This window comes from Cryptomeria japonica, chromosome 6 (genome assembly GCF_030272615.1).
Source record: "Cryptomeria japonica chromosome 6, Sugi_1.0, whole genome shotgun sequence".
NCBI lineage: Eukaryota > Viridiplantae > Streptophyta > Pinopsida > Cupressales > Cupressaceae > Cryptomeria > Cryptomeria japonica.
The window spans coordinates 141487115-141512738 of NC_081410.1; the positions used below are offsets into that span (position 1 = coordinate 141487115).

The 25624-nt window shown below is 36.7% G+C and overlaps 1 protein-coding gene across 1 annotated transcript in view; it reads right to left on the reverse strand.

Annotated features, from left to right (window-relative positions):
* Window positions 1-24186, reverse strand: part of LOC131061569 (uncharacterized) — a 160411-nt gene extending 136225 nt beyond the window's left edge. The window contains exons 1-2 of the mRNA XM_057995310.2: window positions 23624-24186; window positions 9081-9240 (exon numbers count right to left, since the gene is read on the reverse strand). Coding sequence (XP_057851293.1) covers window positions 9081-9240; window positions 23624-23850 — 387 coding nt within the window. The 5' untranslated portion in view covers window positions 23851-24186. The remainder of the gene's footprint in view (window positions 1-9080; window positions 9241-23623) is intronic.
* Between the last annotated feature and the right edge of the window lie 1438 nt (window positions 24187-25624).

A 25624-nucleotide genomic window follows, 5' to 3' on the forward strand; every position in this document is an offset into this window, starting at 1 on the left:
TAATGGATGATTTTTGCAATCTTTCCATGTATTAGAAACAATAGAAACGCCCAATTCAACCCAAGAATCTCTAATCGATTTGAGGGGTGTCTCTACAAAATTCTTCTCTATTGCCAATAAGGTGGTGAGCACCTTTTCATACCTAGGACTTGTAAAACCAAAAGGTGCACTATTGATTGCCACCACCATCGCCCACCAATATGGTGATCTCACCAAGTTGAAAGGAAGACCATTGGCATAGATGCAATGTGCAATTTTCTGCTCTACACTGTCTTGCTTCCATTTTAAATGCCTTGTCCAATGGGCCTCTTTTGCGGGAAAAATTGGGATTGTCTACTTAATCTTGCATAGAGGGCATCAACAAGAAAGGATGTTGGGAGGACTTTACTAGTAGTGGATGATCTTTGGGTAAAGTCATTGGTACTTTACTTGCAAATGGATTGGCTCTTAGTTTTTCTCTTTGTAGAGCTTGATCAACTTCTTCTTGTTCTCTAATGAATCCTGCTATTTGTGTGGCAAACAACCCTTGCTGATTTAGCCCTTCACACATTTTAATCCCTTTCCCTGCAGGGCCACAAAAGTGATGTCTCACTCAATAATACGAGAACCTATAATTGGTTTTACAAAAATTAGAATTCCATTCATATCCCCCACCTCCTGGAAGTTGTTGAAGCATTGTTTTATAATTCCGTAAAGAAAGATCCTCTATCAACTTTAAATTTTTGGTTTTGAGTCTTGTCACCCACTGAACTCAAACTTGTTGTCATTCTTTGTTATTATAAGAAATTACACATTTTTAAATTGGAAAAAAATAAAAATAAATGCAAGATTACACAATGTAAGCTAATGAAAGTATGAAAAAACATTATAAGAAATAGTATAACTTGTTTCTCTTTTTCTTTAAAAAAAAAAAAATTAAAAATTGAAAAACTTCTTCAAAAACTTGAAAAATTTTGTTAAAAACCCAAAGAATAGGGTTAAATGCTTGAGTCTCCTTTGTGCAAGCTCTCCTCCTTCCTCAAGCACTCCACAAACGATCTCCTTTGAAAATAATCACCTGCCCTTCAAAATGCCATAATGAAAAAAAGCAAGAATGAAATGAGCAAATGAGCAAATTTTAGGTTGAAATGATGTTATAGGGGGCAGATTAGGGTTTTATTGTAAAGAAAAAAGTTTTTAAAAAGCATTTTTTTTTAATTTTTAAAGTGACTTTCAGCGGCCCAACCCAGGTTCACTGTGTCACGTTCACAGACCCAAAATGAATCTAGGGCCCCCGAGGCGCACTCAAGCTGCACCCGTGCGTACCTGAACCTGGTCTGGGCACAGCGGGCTTAGACCACGAACCAAGTAACTCAAACATAAATACAAAAGAATTAAAAAATATACAAAATTGTAAATACATTTAATACTATGATACTTCATCATTGATCAATGGTAGTGAGTGATAAAGATAAAAGCCAATTGATAGTTCAAATTTTCAATATTATGTCATATATCATATATGTCTAGGATGATTCAAAAGAAAATCATTAAAATTACAAAATCTGAAATAAATACAATCAAAAATTTATATAATTGTCTTCAATCTTCATCAAAAGGATCTGGATCAAGGTCATCATTTAGTTAATCATCATTTGAACTGCAAGTAAATGGAGTGCCACTCACACTAGGTGCATCACGTGTAAGAGTCTCGTCATCATCATCATCTATATCGACTCTAGCAAGCTTTGCAATAGATGCATCCAAGTTAGTACACTCAATAGATGCATCCAAGTTGGTACACTCAAGGGCTATGTCTCAATACTTTGTTGCCCCTTCCTTGTAGTCATCTTGCTTATGTGATAGAAAACAAAAGTTGGAATGGACATTAACAAAGTCTTTTTCTTTTTCTGCAACCAACAAATTATGTTTCATGAGTGGATAAAGGAATATGTACTCCAATTCCATTCAGCCAAAGAACTTGCAACCTATTGAAATTGGAGAGAAAACCAACACAACACAAAAACATAAAACGCAAAAGAATTTAATGAATGGAAAGCACTAAAGTCTACAAATGTTTAAAAATAAAAAATACTTGCTTGTGATAGAATCTTGATTACAAGAGGCTAGAGGAATAAATAATCTTGCCCATGGAGGTACCACCATGTATGAGCATCTTCTTTGTATTGGTCTTCAAAAGCACAAACACTATGATCTCATCCTAAGATTAACCTACCAAACTCTTTCCTAACATTATCCACACTTGGAAGGCTGATTTGAACCCATTAGCAAAGAAGAGTCTTCGAAAGGCTAATTTGTACCCATTAGCAACCTCACTATCTATATATGGTGCAGTTGTCCCTGGCAAGGCAAGTATCTCTACCCTATAGTATTTGGGGGATAATGCATATGCAAGGAGATGCAATGGTGTGCTCATCTTGTTCCAGCAGTGACCTTTATTTTTTCTATCATGGAGTCAATGCTATCATAGACTTCCCCCAAACATGACCCATTTGTATCAACAAACCCGACCATGCTCATGAATAGGCTCAATGAAATTTAAGACATCATCATCTAATAACCAAGGCACCCAATGCCTCTTGCACCTTCCCAAGCCGTCTCAAACAATTGTGTGATCCAAATTAAGTCTTAGCAACCTAGGATCATGTAAAAAATAAGTTAATAATACATTAAAATATAATGTAAACATGGCATAAACTGGTATAGATATCTTCAATACATCTATCTAAAGAAATGTCGAGAGATATCAATTGGAACTATTGTATTTACCTTAAAATTACTTTACTTTACTTTAAGTTATCTTTACTACAAACAAAAACACTTTTTTTCCTAATACAAATTTCAAAATTTTAAACTTCTTATCATTATTAAAAAAAACATTAAAAATAAAAATTTAAAAAATATACTTTTTAAATGAATTAGTTATTCTCTACTAATAAATAAAAAATATATATATTTTCTATGTATTGTAATTATGAAATCGTAGATTTTTTTTTAAATATCTCATTTTTCATTTTAAATTTTATATCTATTAAAACTTATAATTTTGATGAGGGTATATTTTATTTTATATGGTGTCTATTTTGAAAATAATGTTTATAACTAATGTTAATATGTTGACATGTGAATGATTATCAAATTTACGCTAAAAGATAAAGTTAACATTAACACACTCAAGCCATTACACTCCACCCCTTGCTGCCATTTTATAATGCCTCTTGACATTAAATGAATAAATTAAATTTACTATCAAAAATTCCAAATTCAGAAAAGTCTTGAAACTCCCTTGTGACATAATGGTAGTTTGTCACAAACATTTGGATCTCCCAACCCTCATGGTATATAGCTTTCACCCACTCTATTGAGAGTGGGTTGCTTGCATCACCAAGTTAAGTTAGTGTACGGTGCATGCATCCAAAAAATCTATGCATACCTTTCCTCAACCAAAGCACCTACAACTCTACAATTCTTTGCATTGTCTATAATGACTTGGACAACATTTTCAAGACCCACCATATCTATTAAGAAATAATTTTGCATCCTTGAATAGTGCCTCACAATCAACCGCCTTCAACAACATTGCCCATTTGAGGAGCGCGGCAATAATATTAACTAAAAGTGAATTTTCAAATCTCTCCATCCATCAAAAATAATAGACATTCTTGTTTCAATCCAATAATCCCTAATTCATTTGAGTGATGTCTCTACAAAAAAAAAAAGTATTCTGCCAATAAATGGTGTGCACCTTTTCACACTATTACCTACGAAACCAAAAGGTGCACTATTGATTGATACCACCATTTCCTCACAATATGGTGATCTCACCAAGTTAAAATGAAGACCATTGGCATAAATGCAACATGCAACTTTTTCCTCTGCAATGTCTCTCATTTCATTTTGAAATGCCTTAACCAATGGGTGTCTCCAAGAAAGGATGTTGGGAGGCAATTATTGAATCTGCCAATGTTTTCATTGATGTTTTCCTTGCTAAAGGATGAGATTTTAATTTTGCTCTCACAACATCAGCATCTTGTTCTTTAATGAGTGCCATATTTTTTTCTATTGGCAACCCCTTCACATATTTTAATCACATGCCCACTTATAGCACATAAGTGAGCTTTCACTCGACTATACAAGCTCTTAAATTGGACTCTACATTCATTACCATTCCAAATGAAAGACCAACTAACCTTGAACTAGTGGCCATATTCCATAAACAAGATGCTTGATCATATCTAAATTGTTTGTTTGAATCAATACCCACTAAACTTGAACTAATCGCCATTCTAAATAAATTGCAATTTGATTGTTTTTATCGGTGAAGAGCTAGGATTTTTTAGCCTGACCCTAACTCCAAGTGAGGCCACAAACAGGGGGGCTCATCCCTGACATTAATGCATGTCCTCCTCTTCTTCCACCTTCACATCCTTCTCCTTCTCTATCACGTCCTCCTCCCTCCTCTACCACCAGCATCACCTCCTCCACAAGCGTCTCCTCCTTCCTCCTCCACCACCATTCATTCTCCATCTTCCTTCTCACCTACACCTCCTTCCTTACCACCGCAATCTCTGCCACCTCTGAGCTCTCACCACCAAGGTTGACACCTCCAGCTTTGCCTCCAATGCTCTTACCGCCGCCATCAATCTCTCCACCCTTCGTCTTCCTCTTCAATGTGACCGCCGCCACCGCAAACACCACCAATATGTCTCTAACTGCATCCAATCTATCACCAACTGTTGTCGGCTTCCATCCTCCCTTTCTACTAGTTGTTTCCTTCCTCCTCCATCCCTCTAGGGATTTGACCGGTCGTGGGAGTGTTAACACTACCACATTTTTCCCACTATACTAGAGGGTCAACCCTAATTGCAATTTGATTTTTCTATTATAAGAAATTAAAAAATAAATAAATAAATGCAATCCTACAATATGTATAAACTAATGAAAGTTCAAAACAAACATGAAAAAACATTATAAAAAATCTTGAAAATTGTTTCTTTCTTCTTAAAAATTAAAAAAACTTGAAAAAGCATGTTAAAAATTTTTTAAAATAAAATAAATGCTTATCTTAGAGGATTAAATCTACTTTGTGCCAATTACCTTCACCCATTTGATCTTTGTTACCAATCTCCTTCAAAAAAACCTGCTACCTTTCAAAATGCAAAAATGGCTTAGCAAGGGCAAGTTTGAGAGAAATTAAGTTGTATTCAAATGACGAAGGTGAATTTTAGGTGCAGTGTTTTTTCATCAAAAATCATGCCTGCAATGTTTTGGCCCCTATGAGAGCACTTAGGAGCATCTAGGGCAGTCAACGAGCTCCCATCACCACTCCTCTCGACCCATTTTGGAGAAGACATGAGACCTCCAACAAGAGAACCCAGTAACATAGACTATGACCAATATTTTTATTTGAGTTTCAGAAATAACAGTGTTGGGTCACAATTTTGGGGATGACAAAAATTTCCTGGAATTTTGCAACAACAAAGTAATAGTTGTTAACATAATATATAAAAATTAGTATTTCAGTTTTTATTAATACAAATAAATAAAAAATAACTTGAAACAAATAAAAGAAATTCAAATTCAAACACTCTTTTGAAACACTTGTACATGCATACTTTTGTTACCATGATGTATTTTAAAATTATTTGCTCAGGTCATCACTTAAAATGTAAGTTTTATTATACAGTCACCTCACAACAAACCCACACACTCAACTATTAATCAAAATTAACTCTTCCAACTACACCAAAGAGAATTCTTAAAAAATGTTAACATACGAAAAGAGACATGGATCTTGGGGAGATAGACACAATATATGGCTAAAACAAAAAAAATCTTTCAACATCAACATTGGGTATTCTGTCAAAAAGCAATGAAGGAGAGCGGGAGAGGAGTTCGTGGACGATCTAGGGTTTCCTCGAGCGAGGAGTAGGCTGGTTGCAATGAAGATGATGGCGGCGAGGCATGGGTTGCAGACGTGGTGTTTGCGGAGGTGGATGTGTGGTGCCGCAAACTATTCTTCGTTGCTTTCTGCTCCTTCCTTCTCGTGCCCTGTGTCGTTGCTTTGTTCAGTTTGTGTGAGGAGGTGAGTTTGACCCAAGCGGTCTGCATTTGTTCCCTCCTCCTTGGCAGAGATGGCTCTGTGGAAGGCTTTCCCTGCGGTGATAGGCCGGAGTTGTTTCATGGGATGCACAAGGTGTGTTGCGGGGGGTGTAGAGGCATTCTCCTCACAGCGATCTATGCTCTGACTATCGTTGTTGCGGACAAGGCTCTACCTCCTGTTGGTGGGGACATGCAATCAGTCAGTGCTGAAGATGGAGTGGCCCTCATTGTTGTCTCTTTGGACGGCGTTGGGGGTCTGGCTTGGAGAGGGGGGGAGGTCTGGGACCCGGGTGGAGTCTTCGGTGGATGGTTTTTTTGGCTTTGCACTAGCCCCTCTTGTTTTCAGTGGGTTGTGTGTGAGCTTCTTAAGCCCAAAATGGGAGCTCTTCACGTTGTTATATTTGAGGCTTTTCTGGAATTCCCTATTCCTGCTTTGCCTATGCAAAGGTTATTCGGAGGTTTTTCTCTCCCTTCAGGCTGTGCTATGGAAGTTTATCTTCAGCTGTTGATGAGGGCTTTGTTGCTTCAGGGGTTCTCTATTTGGGAGGTTGCCATCTTTTATTTTTCTCAGCCTGTCCTATTGAGGTGGACCATTCTTCTATTGAGGGGAAGAGTTGTGGGCTGAATCTTGTGGGATGGCTTTTGATGGGGGCTTTGGATACCCTGTTTTTCGAGGCCGGATGTGCTCGTGTTTTTCTCTCTAGTGTTGGGTTTCTTTCCCTCTTCTCCTATAGAGGTGGAGATTCTAGGGAAGCTTGTTAGCATAGAGTCTATCTAGTGTTGGCCTTTCTTTATGTTCAAGGTTTTGGGAGCCTTTTTAAAACCCTGTTTTCCAGCAAAGCATTATGAGAATACTTGTTGGTTGTTGGTTTTTGTTTTGTTGTTAGAAGTTTAGCTCTTTCTGTTGATGGTCTCTTTCCTTTCAACTCCTATTGAAGTGGTTCCCTGTCCTATAGAGGTGGAGAGGTGTTGTGCTAGAAGGTGGGTTCTGATCAAATGCTGGTTGGTGATGGGCTTCTTCCTGTTGGTTATGGGATCCATTTTAAAACCCATCTTCAAGGTTTGGGATGCCTTTCAAAATCCCCCTTTTGGCTGTTGTTCTTTGATTATTCTTTTGTTTCCTGTTTCAGGTTGTGGGAGCCTTGTAAAACCCACAAGCAGGCTAGATGCTAGTAGTTTTCAAGGGCCCAGCCTGGCCAGGTGTTGTCTTTGTTTTTGGTTAAGGACAAGTTTTTCTTTTGGCGACCTGAGGTCTTTGTTGCAGGTTAAGGGAGCCTGGGAAAACCCTTCTCTGCTGGTTTTGGGGGCCAGTTTAAAACGCAGGTTGAAGGTTAGGGGAGCCTTTCAAAACTCTATGTGTCCAGATTGTGAATGTATGCCTACCTGTTGTAATCTGGTGTCTTTGAAGGTGATGGGTGCCTGGAAACACCCATGGTATCAGTCGAAGATTAAGGGAGCCTCAATAAAACCCTTGTGCATGTATTAGAGGTTGGTCTTTTCAGTCTTGACTATGGTTGGGCTGCTGGTTTTCTGATGATTACTCTTTTTGGCGGCGTTGTATTGTGGGTTCTAGATCCTGGTAAAATCTGAGGGTTTCAGGTCCCTTCAAAACCTGTGGGGTTTCAGGGCCCCTTAAAACCTATTGTTTGGGGTTTCGGGTCCCCTCAAAACCTGTTTTTTCCTTAATCAAAAACATTGGGTATTCTCTCAAACAGCAACATTATATTTGACTTCTTAAAATACAAATAAAAATTGAAAAAAAATAAGCATGCCAAAAGAAGCTGAATTCAAAGACTATCTAGCGGAATAATTGATACTTGAGTACTCTTGTAACCTTGGCATACTTTGGAATTACTTGCCCCAATCATCACTTACAACATGAATGTTTTGCTTGAAAAAGTCAGAACAAACCCACACAATCCTGATGAAACAAAATCAAAAGTTCATTCAAAATTTCAACAAGACAAGGTCAATCCTTCAAATGATGGCATAGGCAAAAGAGACAAGGATCTTAAGGAGGTTGACAGAGAATACCTATTTAAAACAAAAAAAATCTTTCAGCATTAGCATCAGCTTCAAGTACTTTCTCAAATTATTCCTCTAAAATACTTCTTTGTTATTACATGCAAAGCTCAGAAATATAGTTGAAGAGGGACTCTAACATGGATTTATATGTTTAACAAATTATAAGTTTTAAATATTTCATTTGGTTGTTTTCCTTTTTTATTGATTGATTCTATGGGCTGCACGTGAAATTAAGGCAAAAGCACCCAATGTAATTGGGGCACTGCATAAGGGTGCATTTAACAACCACACTGATACCTATGTATTTGTTGAGGGTGCATTTACGGTGCAGCCTGAATATGGTCATGCATGTGCACCCTGACAACACTAGATAACCTAAAAGATACTGCTATCATCTAGAACAAGTACCCACTCTTAGGAGCTATATCTTTGACATAGCATTAAGCTGATTAGAATAGTTATTCCAGATTCTAAATGGTATGTATGTAATAGCTATTCTGAATTCTATAAGGTGTGCCTGGGTGCTGACATACTCAAGGAATTCATTATTATCAAATATAATTATAGCGATCATGTCTAAAAGAAACATAATAACAGAAATATATTTTCTTTGGACAGCCACCAATATAAGAAGCTGAATTCCTTCACCTAAGAATCATATAATTCTTATCAGCAGTTAGCCAACCATGATAATTCATCTCACTGGCAAACCTACCTCCTGCTGATGCCATCTGTGTCCATTATCATCTGACCATGGTCGACAGATAAACCTGCCTTCTGACCCACTCAACTATATTTCTAATAGTAACAAGGAAAATTTGCATTGATGTTAAAGCTGAAAAGACCTAATTTACAATATTGTACAATAAACAAAATTGGATGCATTTTCTTAAGTTGCCCACTAACGCTTCAGTTTTTGTTCTAACTACTAACAAAACCATATGACAATATACCTGAAGGGAAACTAGTTCCAAAGCATTTCGAATCAAATTTGTTCCACTGGCAATAGACTGACGGACAACAGCTGGTACATCATCTTTTAACAATGTCAACAAAACTGGAAGCATCGCAGACAAGTGTTCCATATTCTTCAAACCAATCTCTTGTATCATCCTAGAGGTAGTACAACAAAAAAACTTGATGTCATTGATCAAAAAACAACCTAATGATAAGTAAACTGTTTCACAGAAACATTGCAAAAGACATCAATTCTAAATCATATCCACAAAAAGATCAACTTTTACTAACAGCATATTCGATGATTCACCATGCTTAGCATTGTTAATACTAGTGTATTTACCTATGAGGTGCAAATAATAGATGTAGCTGAAACCCTGAAGATTGCTGACACAAAAAAATACCATAGGACTAACAGTAGGATTTGAACAGCTGAAATCTCAAAAGATAGGGGACACTATTTAAATATCTTCCACAACGAAAGCTACAATATACTTATTATTGCAACAAACCCTTGTATTCGTGTACAAGAAATCAACAATACTTATATTACATATTAAGGTAATTGACTTCCACATTAACCTTATATGTCAAATAGTGCATTAAGTTGAGAGCCAAAAAAATATAATTAAGTGCCCTATGGAATGCACCTTGAAGGATATTAAAAACATTAACAACTACCTCTCCTTTGTGGGTAACTCATTTCTGTAGCCTATAACTGCTACTTGTAAATTCAAGAAATTAAAGTATTTTAAATAAGCCCTAAGAATGGAAAGCAAAATACAATCAATCGCAATGCAAATACTGCCAAACTAACTTCTGGACAGTAATTCTCACTACTGATTCTACAAATAGATTAAAACTTTCTCATCTCATAACTTGCAATTACATGGCATAAATACTTCTATAAAAAAGTTAAATAAAGCATTTTACAATGTTGTAGGAGAAATATACGATGATGTACCTCTGCAAGAAAAGATAAGAAACTAAAGTTGCAGATATATTTCTACCTTCTACAAAATCAGCAGAATGCAATGAACGCTTCTTCATTTTACAATATACATTTCATGTTAAACACGCAACATTGGTCACGAAAATAGTACAGATATTACCAACCGATGGTTCAGATGCAGGTGTGGAACTTAATTTAATAGTTATTTCAGGAATTCTAGGGTAAAATATCACAAATGGATTCACACAGAAATGTATGAGTATAGATACAGACATAAGCAACAACAAAAAAAATCCAAACATAAAATATATTCATATGCATATATACCAAAAAAAAAGGAAAGAGAAATGCAATAGATAACAAATTAGGATTTCATAAATTCTAAAAGTTCTCCAAGCTTACCTTACACCCCATTAAGGCAGGCGCAGCCCAACATTCCCACATATTTCCCCCAAACATTGGATAGTAAAAAGTTACTTGAAGAGAATAGGAAAAAATGTCTTAGACCGTTTGACAGCAACAGGAAATACAATAAACTAAACTGTTAACAAGACCAACCTTGCTCAATAAGATTATAAGCATACTAGAAGCATCCAAATTAATATTTCCCTTAAATAACACTTCGTAGGGAAAAAGATCAATTCTCACTAATAATCTGTGCTACACAAGGAAGCACACTACGATTAAGGGACTATCATGGAATTTACGGCATTTCAAATATGCATAGTTATGGACCACCCTCAATTGTCCCCAATGGGCAAGGAACCACCCATTCCAGTCCCCCGACTTTTTGGGGCTCAAGACTCACCACCTGTTTACTTCTTTTAGTTTCGAAGGCCTCTGGCAACCTTTCAAACTTGGTATATAATCTGGGCAAAAAGATTCTCATTCTGGAAACTATTATCTGTTTCAGGTCATTCCCATCCAGAAAACTCAACATAAACAAAGGTAATATCCTAAGTTGTCTGGATATGATAAAAAGTACTGATACAGGTACAACATCCAATACAGAATCTTCAATATTTCTTCTGATATCATGCAGATCAAGTTGACAAAAATAACAATTTCATAAAATATATATACATACAAAACTTTTAGCATATAACAGATAAAATATTGAAACAGAAAATTCACAACCAAAAATCTTCCAAATACCAGCATGATGACGAGGAGTGTATGTGTGAAGAAAGTGTTTTAGTTTTCTTCCTAATCAGTAGCCGTTTTCTTTTCATTTGTATTTCTCTTTCTTCTTTTTTTCATTTGTTTGGACCAGCTCAGATTTGAACCAACCATATCTAATATGTTATTTAACATACTTGGGCTGTGTTGTATATGGAAACACACCTGGACAGTATCCAAAGAGTATTGAATACGTATTTTAAAGGGATGTGCATATCCAGGAGGAAGCATAGTGTATCTCCACATCAAAATACAATCAGCCTTTGCAACAATGGGACGTAGAGCATCCAAATGTAAAGCAAAAAGCTTGGCCGAATCACCCATCCTAGCTTACAACTACAAAAAGTCCCAAAAAAATATAGATAGTATGCATGCTAACATAGCATAAATCCCTGAAAATCATCACTAGGAATTAAAAGCATTTCCAGGCACAAGAAATTGAGACGCCATCGGCAACACTTCTGGTGAAGATGAAAAAATATGAAGTTACAGGGCAAAAAGTTCCATTTGTCTCAAAAGTGTATCCCTTTATCATTTGTGCAAAGACCAGAACTCAAAGACTGTCTGCTCAAGCTATTATAATTTTCTTTGAGAATGGGGGAAAAATGTACTTACAGATTTTCCCCTCAACATCAATTTAAATTAATTTTATGTAAAAACTATGTAGCAAAAACGCCATGGAGGAGGGGATGATCCTGCAGTGCAACAGAAGTTGCAACTCCATGTTAATATGTAGATCTTTGGTTCGAACCTTCGGACCAGTTTGTTGAATGGTGGATGTCTCAACGCAGTTTCTGGTGGCCCGTGCAGGTGGTGATCCTGCTGACAGTTTGACCAGGCAATACACGCGCAGTCAGAGTGGCACAAAGACTTGCGGGGGGATGTTAATACCCCCACCCGATGCTGACAAGGCTGTGGACATAGACGGTGTGTGTGGCTGTTCGATGTTTGGTCTCGCAGGTCATGCAATTGAGGAGTTGAGTGGTGGAAGGAGATAGGACAGGAGGAGGAGGATGACGGAGAGCAGAGAGGTAGGCGGATGGAGAGACAAGGAGGCAGAGCGGGTGAAAGGAGGTGAAGGCAGGTGCAGGTGGAGCAGCTAGACGGAGAAAGGAGACTGGTGGAGGACAGAGGAAGGAGGCAGGTGGAGCAGCGGAGGGAGGCTGAGGAAGGAAGGTGATGGCTGATGAGGACACGTGGAGGAAGGAGATGTGGTGAGATGAGAGGTACGGAATGAAAAGGAGCAGAGAAGGATGGTGTAGGCGGCAGTGACGGTGAGTATAGGGATGGAGAGAGAAGGGTGGCTCGGGCTACACAGCATGGAGACAAAGGAGATATCAGCAAGAGACAAATCTGGGAGGTGTTAATGCCTCTGTGAGTTCACCACGGGGATGGAGTCCCCCATTGTGACCCCACTGGTTCAAAGCTCCAATCAAAAGCAATTACAGACCAAAAAAAATACACGCCATAGAGGCATATATGGTCTTGCAAGCATATAGACAATCTTAGAAGCTAGTCTCTACAGCCTCAAGCACATCCCATGTGAGTAATTAACATATTTTCTGCAGTATATGATTTCTCAATTGTGTTGCAAGAAACACAGCAGGCACACAAATTTCACATTTTTTTGGACCCAAAACCCTTCCACCACAGGAAATGGCCACTACAAATAAGCTGAATTGTTCTTGGGGATGAAACGTTTTTATAACTGCAAGTACTGTTCTGGGGGCAATTGCTGGTTTTTGCTCAAAGAAACTAACTGGAGCTATGAAATTCACAGACAAAGTACAAAAAAGAGGTAAAATAACAGCAGTGAATACCTTCAAAAATTGGGTGTTTGCAGCATCAAATGCAACCCAAAAATTGTTCAATCATTATGCATATGCAACTTGAAACTTCTGGTTAATGTGTACAGAATTGTGAGTTAATTAATTCTTCAACCACCATTAACCAAGAGCTTCTTCTTAAACTGCAGAACTTACTCAATAAAAAGATCAAGATGATTCCAAATGAGGAAGATCGGCATATTAATTTACATAAACCTTCTAACAATAGTATTACATGTTAATATAATAATCAGCAATTTCTTAATTCTTTTCCCTTCTCTTTGGGCAATGCGCTACCATTCCTGTGATGAAAGATTTGATTGGGAAATAAACGACCATGTCATTATGAAGATTACATTATCATCTCTTTAGTCAAAAATTTTAAATTCATCCTTCCAAAACATAGACAGTCCCTTCAAATAGACCATATTAAAGTATTTATTATTATTGTATTTAATGGTCATTTAGTTCAGCCATTTAGGTAATTTCCTTTTACTACTTAGTTTCTTTTTAGAATGTTTTTTTTGTGTTTCTATTCTCCTTATTCTTGAATTCTCCATTCAAGGAGCCTTCGTCTCCTTTGTAAATCATCGAATATCAATCTATTATTATTTCATGGTATCAGAGCGGGTTAAGTCTTTTTGACGAATTTTTAACAAAAAAAATCATGGCTAAATTACCTAGAAATTTCAAGGAAACTGGAAAAAAATTTGCGATTTTTTCATTTGTTTTGCGAATTTGAAAAATTTTGTTCGATTTGTTTATATAAAAAAATTTGAGGTGTATCTGAAGGTTTTGCGTAGAAGAAATTTGTGGTTCTTTTTGGAGGAATCGCAGGAAGGTTTTTTTTTTTGTTTTTTTTTTTTGAAAAACCACAGTTTCTTCTTTCTGCTAAAAAATCACAGTTTTTTTTTCATGAAAATAGAGTGCCTGTTCTTGAAGAATCACGCTTTTCCGCATGGATTTTGTCACTTAAAATCACGTCGGAATTTTTTTTTTAATCACAGGTTTTTGCAAAACAAAATCACAGAATCGAGGGTTGTGTTTTTTACGCGATTTCTGAGGGTTTCTGATATTTCAACAGTGCATGCAACATGTAATTAATTATTTCAATTTGGCAAGAGTCATTTACATTAAGCTCAAATAAATCTTCAAGACTAGAATTGGTCAGAGGACAGAGTCACTCTAAAAATTTCAAAATGCACCCAAAAAACCCTTGTGGTTCCCGATTGTTCCTCCACTCTCTTGGTAGATTCTGCTAGACTCTCACCTCAAACAAGTCCTAGGAATGTCAATTGGCAATTGAATGGGCACCTTGTTGTCAAGTGCCATCGTTCTAAGTATTGCCCTGAACAAATCTGTCGCCTCTTCTTCAGCTTTAATTGCACCACCCTCTCCCTCAAATGACCTCCTACTGCACTCTAGAGGCATTGGTGGTACAAATGACAAAGCCAACAAACTGCCCAAGCTAGTTCAACGGTCTCCTCTTTCTACAAGGATGAATCCTAAATCCCAGGCCAAGGTTAAGACAGTCAAATTTAGGGAAGATACAGTTTAAAACCAAAAATTGGCTAAAGCTGGTACTCTAAGAGTCTAACCTGTAAGTTCCGAAAATTTGGCCTAGGTTAGCCATTCTGCACCATTGGATGCCACTCAACCAGAAGCACTTTCTTCAAAATGACATTGCAATTTTCCCTAGTGCAAAGGGCTGGTTTCTCATGACTTGTGAATCCCAATCTGACAGGGATGCTCTTTTTCAAGTGGGGCTGTGTTTTGTGAATAAAGCCTTCCTTGGAATGAAACCCTGGTATCCTAAATTAAATCCAACTACCAAGACCCTCTCTATTTCTCCTCTTTGGATTAGAATTGCAAACCTTATTTTCAGTTTTGAATTGATGATAATTTTTCTTTCACGGTTAATGATTGGTACTCTTGTAATTCTACATATGCAAGAATTTTAATGGGGATGGATTTATTGAACTAAGTTACCCAAAGAAATCTGTTTAAAGATTGAAAACGGAATTAACATGCAGCAGTTAAGTTTTAAAGGAGTTGCCTTAGATGCAGGGATTGTTTTATTATGGGGCATTTGGCTGTGGACTGCCCCATATGTCTCTGCTAGGTAAAGGCCTGTTTCCTCTAGACAGGCAACTTAGTGTATTGGGGCTGAACTGCAGCATCTGAATTTTCGGTCTGACCATCCTTCAGACAATTCTTCTGAAAACTTCTTGGAGTTTGCTGCTTTGGGAACTCATGTCACTCCAGCAGATCACCCTCCCCAGGAAATCGCTTCCTTGGATTTGGAAGCTAAGGTTGTCTCTCCTCTGTTCCAATCAGGTCCAGAATCATCTTCTACCGAGGTGGAAGCACCTCTCCCTAAAGGCAATCTGATGCAAACAACTGAACACTCTGTGAAAGTTCCATCTTCTAGAAATTCTGAAGTTTGGGTCACAGTGGAAAAGAAGAAAAAGAAACCTTCTCCCACAAAATGCAAGATACTTCTTACAAACAAAAAGGGTCTAAGTGTGTTTGTTACAACTTTAAATGGATCCCACTTGATTGGAATGTAATCTTTATCAGATTCTAGTCTGTATTTTGTCTGGTCTGAATTTGCCTTTGTAAAATCTGCTTTTGGTAGTTAAAAAAAATGGGTAAGGGTTGTTATTCTTTCGTATCAAAACAAAAACAAAAAGGATCATGTCAATCTTCATGACCCATATTATTGTTTGAAAATTTTACCTCTTCTGCATTTTTATGGCTCCTTACCAAATAATTATTATATAGGTGGCCTGCATGAAAAGAAGCATATCTTCCTACAACTTTTTGGCTTCTAACAGGCAATAGTTCATACTGTATGTCCCCCACCCGATCACTCCCAAGCCCTCACCAAAATTGACTCATGACCTGCACACTATACATGGGAGAAAGTTCACTTGATATTTAAGGCATTGTCTTTAGAAATTTAGTTTTGTTTATGGCTCCATGATCATACTACCTGATAAATGTTTTTGCAACCTTCGTTCAATTTCAAATAATCACGAAGAATGAAGATGATTACAAGTATAGGCATCAATGTAATGTTCCCTTTTAAAGAAAAATTATTTTTGTTGACCAAAAGCTCATTTCCTATTTTCAGTTAGTTAAGCCTAATGGAACCCAATCTCATAGGTCTCAAATATTCCACATGTGGAGGGTTTATTGTTCAAATTTCTAAGAAATCAAAATTTCCCAGTTAACGTTCTTGGTATACCTTTTCTCCCAACTCCGGCTTTTCCTTTATTCCAATCTAAATACCGGACTTCTTCATCTAGGCATACCTTTCACCCATTCTCCCACCTCCATTCCCTTGTTTAGTCAAGGCTCCAGATTTCTCAATCCCAACATCACTTCTCACCAAACCTCACTCTTTCCCTTGCTTTATCAAACTTTCCCTTATCGGCATGCAATTTGCCCAAACACTAAATCCCTAATCCTTACACTGTTACCTATCGGAACTAGAGTTTTGACCTTCACCTTACCCTAGTATGTTTTCCATGATACCCTAAATTCCAATCCCAACACTTTAGACTATCTTATCTCGTGGGAATCGCAAGTTTATATATATTCTTAATTGGGTGCCTCATATGCAATACTCCTAAATCTTGACTCCCCCAACATGTGGCAAGAGTCATGAGGTATCCCGACTCCTAAACTCCCATATTTGTACAATTCACTCTTGAAAAGAAGCATATCTTCCTACGAGTTCTTGGCTTCTAACAGGTCATAATATATGTCCCCCACCCCATCACTCACAAGCCCTTGCCAAAATTGACTCGTGACCTTCACACTATACAAGGGAGAAAGTGCACTTACATATTTAAGGCATTGTCTTTAGAAATTCAGTTTTGTTTACGAGTCCATGATCATACTACCCGATAAATGTTTTTGCAACCTTCTTTCAATTTCAAATAATCATGAAGATTGAAGATGATTATAACTATAGGCATCGATGTAATATTCCCTTTTACAAAAAATTATTTTTGTCGACCCAAAACTCATTTCCTATTTTCAATGAGTTAAGCCTAATGGAACCAATCTCATAGGTTTCAAATGTATTAAGTGTAGAGGGTTTATTGTTCAAGTTTCTAAGCAATCAAAGTTTCTGAGTTACAGTCTTAGTATGCCTTTTCTCTCAACTCCGTTATTTCCTTTATTCTAATCTAAGTATCAAACTTCTCCATCTAGACATACCTTTCACCGATTCTCCTACCTCCATTCCTTTCTTTAGTCAAGGTTTCAGATTTGTCCATCCCACCATCACTTTTCACCAAACCTCATTATTTCCCTTGCTTTATCAAACTTTTCCTTATCAGCATGCCTTTTGCCCAAACATTGAATCGCTAATCCTTGAACTAAGAGACCTATCGGAACTAGAGCTTTGACCTTCCCCTTACCCTAGTACATTTTCCATGATATCCTAAACTCCAATCCCCAACACTTTAGACTATCTTATCTCATGGGGATCACGAGTTTGGATATATTCTTATTTGGGTACCTCGTATGCAATACTCCTAAATCCCAACTCCCCAACATGTGGCAAGAGTCATGAGGTATCCCAAATCCTAAACTCCCACATTTGTACAATTCACTCCCATCCACCTCTAAATGACCCAAGACACCATTGTTAACCCAATTTGATGCCACATCTACTCTAGAAGGGTTTTGCCCCTCATAGAGATCTATTCATCTCAAGGGCATAGATACACTTGTACTCCTAGAGACAAAAAAAGAACAAGACACCCATGCAACCACTAATCTAGTGGTTAGGGTTTCAAGCCCAATGGTCCTCCCACCATCTCTAGGCCACTGTTACAATAGATTTCATAGCTACGATCAAAAGGAGAAGGGTTTCCTCTCACCTCCAAGCAAGTGAGACAATTTCTGTGTAAGTGCACTAAAGATCATTCAAGGAAATGGTCAACCACTATAGTGCAAAGCGACCATGTTTCTTCTCTTGAGGCCTCACAAACAAGTGGAATGAGACATTGTGAGATTTTAGTACAATTTAAAAATAATGTATATTCTAAACACAAAAACCCTAATTTAAACTATTCTAAACCCATTTGTTCAAGCATTCAGACCTGTGGACAAAAACCTTGGATTAACAAAAGATCAGAGGAAGAAAAACCCTTCGGTTTCACAAGGAGTACAAAAACCCTTTTGGTTTCACGAGTCAAAGGACGAAACCCCTTCAGCCTAGTAAAACAATCTCATTCAAAATTCACAAATAAGCTTTCATGGCAGCGGATTCTTGCTGCACCAAACTTTTTACAATTTGCAGCTTATCATGAATTTAAACATTGCATTTTAAATTGTTCCTGCTGATCTAGCACAGTACCGTAATGTATTTCAGAAAAATTTAATATAAGAAAAGCTCTGCAATGTATCTCACATTTTTGAGGACTCAATTTGTAATCTAGGTGATCAATATTAACGGGTAAACGTAAAGGGAAAATTCTGGGTTTTGCAATAGTTGGGTAAAAATATTTAAATCTGGAACATAATTGTCCAAAATATTAGTTAGGAGCATAACAATCAAGAAGTACTTTATTGCTGCTATAAAATGATGTTTTCATCTTTTGATTTCATGCACTCATATTATCCTTCATCACTTTCATGCATATACAGTATAACTCTAAATATTTTTAAAATACGAAAATGTGATTGTATGTATACAGAAAACCATTACTAATTATTTGTTATGAAGAAGCTCCTCCAATCCCTGTTTTCCATCGTGTTGTTTCCATTATGTTTCCTGTTTACTATTTCTACTAACTAAGGTTATAATGAAAATTTCAATTTTTTCCACATTTCAAAACCAATTTTTAGCTTTAAAGATTGGAATTGTGCTATAAATAACATGTAAACATATACATGGCAGAACCTCAAACTTAATGAAAAAGGGAACTCTGGTCACATGCTACTTAAATTAGATTTGCCAACATCTGTCAATAATCACTGTGGGAAAGACCATAATGGTGTATCACGACAGATCGATATACTGCCACTTGCAAATGTTCCATTTTAACAAAATACATATTTGTCGCATGCATGCTCTACTTATAAAGTGCAAAGGAGGAAGCTTATACAATTCATGAGTTGAAAAGGCAGTGACTGTCTTCTACAAGAAAGAAAGTAACTCAGTACCATTTTTTCCCTTTTCAATTTCAAGATTTTTTTGAAAACTCTACTTGCACCATTAAAAACATGTACAAATATACAAGGCAAATAAACTGTTGCTTTAAAAAACCATCTTTGTGGCACCTGTGCTACTGCTATGTTTACGAAGCACAAGAAGAGGGAGCTCGAAGTGCTTGCTTGAACTAATATGATTTTCTTTTGAGGAGGCAATATGACACAATTTAAAATTTTACCCTGCCCGCATAATTTTTGCATTGCAATTTTGTGTGATGCGAAGAACATGTAAAAGAAAAATCCAAAGTTTTTAGAATAATATAGGGTTTGTTACATACTATAATTACTATTACTAAATGTATCAACATGAAAAAAGATATTTGTAAAAAATTTCATTTAAAAGATTTTGCATGTAGCATGTACCAATATCAACTGTGGCACGATAATTTTTCAGAAGAATAAAAAACCTACAATATAAGGGGCAAATGTTCAATTTCCATTGAGAGAAGTTTCTTATATACAAGAAAGTCAATAGAATGGTGTCTCAAATGTGATAACTTCCGTATTATTTCAATGAAATGAACTATTGATAATACAAAGTGAGATATGCTCCAAAATATATTTTTTTATAAAGATGGAAAAATGCATGAAGCTGAAGAAAAAACCCATCATTTAACTAAACTATAAAAAGAGGGAGATTAAAGACTTTGCAGTTGAAGCTAGCCTGATTTTCTTGTAAAAAAGGGATTATGCAGCTTAAGTTTTTTTACGGTTTGCTTTGAAAACTACAACTGTGTTGTGAAAACAAGCAAACAAATATGTGGCTAAACCCTAGATTTTGAGGAAAAACATAATTTTGGTCACTTGGTATTTAGAGTTTTTTCACCATTTACAACATAAAACATGGATAGAAACTTGTTTACAAAACCAAAATCCTACACTATCACTGTCAGGTGCTCGATTTGAATTCTGAAGCTTTTGATTAATCTACAACGATGTCAGTTTAATGGACGCAACATAACTTCTGTACAAAATAGACAAAATGAACTTTCTCTCTTTAAAAGAAAAAAGAAAAGACCAAAAACCTAAGCTATCACTGAAAACCACTCTCAATTTTAAGAGCGGTTTCAGTGTAGCATTTATCTACAAAAAGATCGATTATGTGGAGGTAACTAAACAGATTCTGTTACCATATAATTTGCAAATAGGGGTAACACCTTCAATTGATCTACTTTGGAGCAATCAAGGTTTTTTATGAATTTTGGGTCTATATTTAATGTTACTTGGGCACATAAGGCACTTAGGTACATGACTGCAACATGACAAACTGCCTAGAATGAATCACCTTTCCTCCATTTTTGTGGTGACAGTTAATTCCTGTGCGAAACCATTCCAAGAAAAGGGATGTAATTTCAACTGTGGTTCATGTCACTGACAGGTTCCTAAATTAAATTCTGAAGCTTTTGATTAATCTACAATGCTGTCAATTTGATGGATGCAACATAAGTTCTGTACAAGATGGACAAAATGAAATTTCTAAAAAAAGAAAGAAGAAAAGATCAAAACCCTATGCTATCACTGAAAAGCACTCTCAATTTTGAGGCTTTCAGGGTAATATTTATCTACAGAAAGATCAATTATGTGGAGATAACTTAACCAACTCTGTTAGCCTCTAATTTTGTAAATAGGGCAACACCTTCAATTGCTCTACTTTGGAGCAATCAAAGGCTTTTTATGAATTTTGGGTCCATAATTCTTGATAGTTGGGTACATAAGAGCACTTAATTGCATGATTTCATCATAACAAACTGCCTGGACTGCATCTCCTGTAAGGGAACATTTCCGAGACTTGGGGACTTGGGGGGAACATCCACTCATAGAACCACTACTTCCGCCACCTCTCTCGGGAACGCCACCGGGTCACTTGCTATATGGCACATGCCATTACATACTAATTGCAACCTTTAACTTGGTCAAAAGTAGTTGGCCTTTCATTGGGCACACACAAAGATGCTATATTGCAGATTTTGCCTTGAATGTTTCAATTCACCTCTATTTTAATATCAGCACCACTCCCCCACCACCTCTCCCCCATCGCCGCTCCACTGCCATCTCCCTGTTGTCCCCAAATTTAGGCCCTTGGCCCCCAAAACCTGTCCTTGCATCCCCCATCCCCCCGCTAGGAAACTCCGCGGAACTATGGGTTAAAGTTACTTCCTATGGGAAAACATTCGAAGAAAAAGAGATGTAATTTCAACTGCAGTTCATGTAATTGATCTGGCAGTAGTGAAACTTCATGTTACACACTCTTCATCAACTCTGTTGCCCAAGGGGTAAGGAACTAGCATGGCAATCCTCCACTTCACTGCTCAATCTTTGTCCATCATCAAGTGGTCAAAAGGCTGTCTAGGGAAATCTGATTTATGTACTTTGTCATTAAAAGGGTCCACGTTTAGGCTATGTCCAACTTTACACAATGAGTTTTAATTTATTGTTTTTAGAATTATATAATTCAATAAAGAGTGCCAAGATATTTATGTACCAAGAACATGCAAAATGCACTTAAGGCTTTGATTGATGTAAAAGGGGGATTATTTTCAGGCAAGCAATTTCACCACACAATGTAAGAAATAGACTGGAGAAAGTTGTAATGAAAAGATTATTAAGTTTAATTAGTAGCGTGCAGTTTTAGGAAAAGAAATAGGCTCTCCAAGAGCTGCTAGGTTTTCAAAATGACATTATGGATTTCAGTGTTATTCATCAGTGGAAATGATAATTTTCTTTTTACAAAATCTGATTTTCATCTTGTAAAGTGGAAACTTAATCAAGCCCAATAACCATATTAGTTGCATCTCACGTTTTCTCTCTTCCGTACTTTGTCACGCTAGGATTTGAAACTTGGATCTTTGTACTACCCACAAGTTGCTGAATTTGATATATGAAGACTTTGCATTTTTATGAGATTTTGGCTGCTCCATTGTCACTGAAAACTCTTCTGAAGTGAACTAAATGCAAATAAGATTAACACCTTCAATTGATATTAGAGAGAAGAGTTTCAAGACAATTCTTTTATTTTTACTCGGTCAACTAGGTGTTCCTCTATGCATTTAGTTCACTTGAGGTTTTTCTCTTTTCCTTTTCCCTTTTCTCATCTTTTTACTTCCCTACTTCTTATGTGCTTTCTGGTAAAAAGCACGCAAAAATACAAAACCATCCTCGTACAAGGGAACTGCCCCTCTCAAACTCAGAGATAAATCACTTTGTTGGTGATATTCCCACAAACTGTTACAGTGCTGGCTGATGTACAATGGGCAAATCACATGCATAATTTCTGACCAATAGAAGTGATGAGTAAAAACAGTAACAAATTTGTAATAAGGAGCTCATAAAAACTCAAAGAAAAAAAAACTCTTTTCCTCCAAAGGAAACGAAATTATGCGGTTTCAAGTTTATTTCCCTTTTCAATGCCAATTTCTATTTTGAATATTTTATTTGTACTACGAAGAATATGTAATGCAAAAACCCTAGGTTTTACCAAAAAAAATATATTTAGGTTACACTGCTTCATTTACTTTGTTAATAATGCCAAAAATTATTTTTTATAATACTATAATCCTATGCCATCGCTGAAAATAAAAACATTATTCAAAAAAAATTCTACCCTATGGCATCCATGTATGTTTACAAACCAAAGAGGATGGAACTTGACGACTTCCTCAGATGATTAAAAAAATAACTTCCTTCTAGAAGAAATAAAGTAGTGCAGTTTCAGTTTCCTCCCATTTAATCACCAACATTTGTTTTGAAATTTTAAAATTATAACTGAGCTATGAAGAACTTGCAAACATATACACAAGAAAACCCTAAATTTTTTAAAGAGTGAGAAAAAAGCTTTAATCACGTGCTACTCCAATTACTTTTACCACAATGTATGTAGAAAAAAACAATTTACATATTTATAGGCCTAAAATCACTAGTATGTGCTCAATTCATATTCTGAGGGTTTCGAACTTTCGATTAATCTACAAATGCCAGCTCAATAGAGGAAATACAACTTTGTACAGAGAACAAAATTAACTATTACAAAGTAGAAGACTTGTAACCTAAACTATGACTGGAAAGTGCTGAATTTAAATTCTGAGGGTTTCGGTGCAAATATTGTTCCCAGCCAAGCCAATAGAGTAGAAGCAACCCAACCATTCAATAACTTCAAAATATATTCAACATATAAAACCCCACACACCGTTTCAATTCTGAGGGAGGTTTTAATACACAGTTTACTGACAACAAGTGAATTAAATAGAGGAAACCAAACAATATGGAAAATTCTGTAAAAATCCAACGACAAAAAATGAATTCTTTTAAAATAATAAGAAAAAAACTAGAAGAAAAGTAAGCTACAACATACTCGGCTAAATATTTCCGCACGGAACTAAAAGGCGCCGTCTGCAGATCGGGCAAATGAGCCACAAACTCTTGTAACAAAGCGGGGTCCCTCTCCCTTTGAAGTAGCAAAATGTCCTTGACGTGTTTAAGGGATTCGATCCTTGGACCTGCTTCTGCATGATTTTCAGCAACGTTTAGCAGAGAGAGTAGATGGGAGTTCTTCCCCGCCATCATTCCCACCATTTCCATCCCCCGCTAAAATGCTCGCCAAATGAAGTTGGAGAAGAATCTTTTTTCATTTATCGATGTCCCCAAATTTGGCATGCCCGCGAAAAGAATTAGCTCAGAACTGCCATTCGCCGGAAGACTTTCTCTTTTATTTTTCAAGAGCGTTGGATTGTTACGAGGGTTTGAATCCTGAGAAATTGTTATACGAAGATGATAACGAGTCTCGCAAGTGTCCTTGTTCTTTCGAGCTTTGATTCGGCAGAATATAAACAATCGATAATAAAATTGGGGGAAGGATGTCGAGGGACTCTAATTTTGTGAGTTAGGCCCGCGATTTTTTTTTCATTTTTCCTTCAAGGAAACTACCTTTTACGGTCTAACTATAAAAGCTTGGAGAATATATAACATCGGAATTTGAATCGAATCAAGGTGAAGCATTGACCAATTTAGAAAGAATCTTAATTCAAACGGAGTGTAGAAATGAAAAGTGCATATTTCTTATTTTTCATTTTGTTTTGTATTTGTTTAAAGTTTATTAATAGTCTTGGAGCATATAATTAAATATATTTGATTTAGCTGAATATGATCTTTCAAATTGTAAGTATTTTATTTGTTTATATTTTCATGATATTATGTTGAAAGGTGTCCACAATCATAACACATATTTGTGTCAACAAAAACTATGCATGATTAAATTTGGTATTTTAATGGTTTCCAAATCTCCTTCACGTAGATATCTTAGATCATGAGATAGCGATGGTGTGTGATGATCTGTTGTGTTTAAGCTAGGGCACGATGGTGTGTGATGATCTGTTGTGTGTGTGATGATCTATTGTGTTTAAGCTAGGGCACGATGGTGTGTGATGATCTGTTGTGTTTAAGCTAGGGCTCGTGCCCTAGCTGCACTTTCCCTTGCATGTGTGGGTTTCCTCTACGTCTTGGTTTCTGACTACTTTAGCTACGTTTGGGGGGTAGGTTTTTGGTTAACGTGGGTACACGAGAGTGGTGGGGGCTGCAAAGGTTTTTCTACGGCCTGCCTCTCTATTCAGGTGGTTGTTCTCTATTGTTTTTTGTCTCTTTCCAGTGGTGTTTGGCAATGTCGGGTTCCCTTGTCTGAGCCCGTGTTTGTTTGATTTTGGGTCGAGGCTTTGCTTGGTTATGGAGAAGAGTGGTGCTTCTTCATAGCCACTTGTATTTGGAAGTATGGGTTCCACATAACCGAATTCATCTTTGAATGCGGATGTTATGGGGCATTCAAGTAAAATCTCATCAGGAGGAAGCTCTTCCTTAGAGATGAAGGCTTTAAAGATCAAGAATTTTAATGGGTGTTATCCAATCGGAAATGATTTCAAATGATGTTACATATTGGAGCAATCATGCCCTTATTTGTAAGTTTATGAGACTTAGACTTTCCATGCCTGCCCTTAAGTCATGGGCACAACATGTTTGGAATCCTAAAGCAGAAATGAAAATTATGTTGACTGTTAATAACTATTTCTTGGTGGTTTTTTCATGCATGGCGGATAGAAACAAGGCCTTTGAAGGAGGCTCATATTTTTTAACCAAGTTGGGCTCTTCATCAAACTGTGGCATGAAGGGTTTAATTCTACTAAGGAGCTTCCCTCGAGATGTGTGGGTTTGTCTTCCTAGGCTCTTGCTTGAATTATGGAGGAATGATATTCTACATTCAATTGTTCTCCTTCTTAGCAAACTTGTGGGTTCTGCCAATCAAAATCAAGCTAGGGAGGTAATTTCTTATGCTCACATTTGTGTAGAGATTGATTTGAATAAGCCC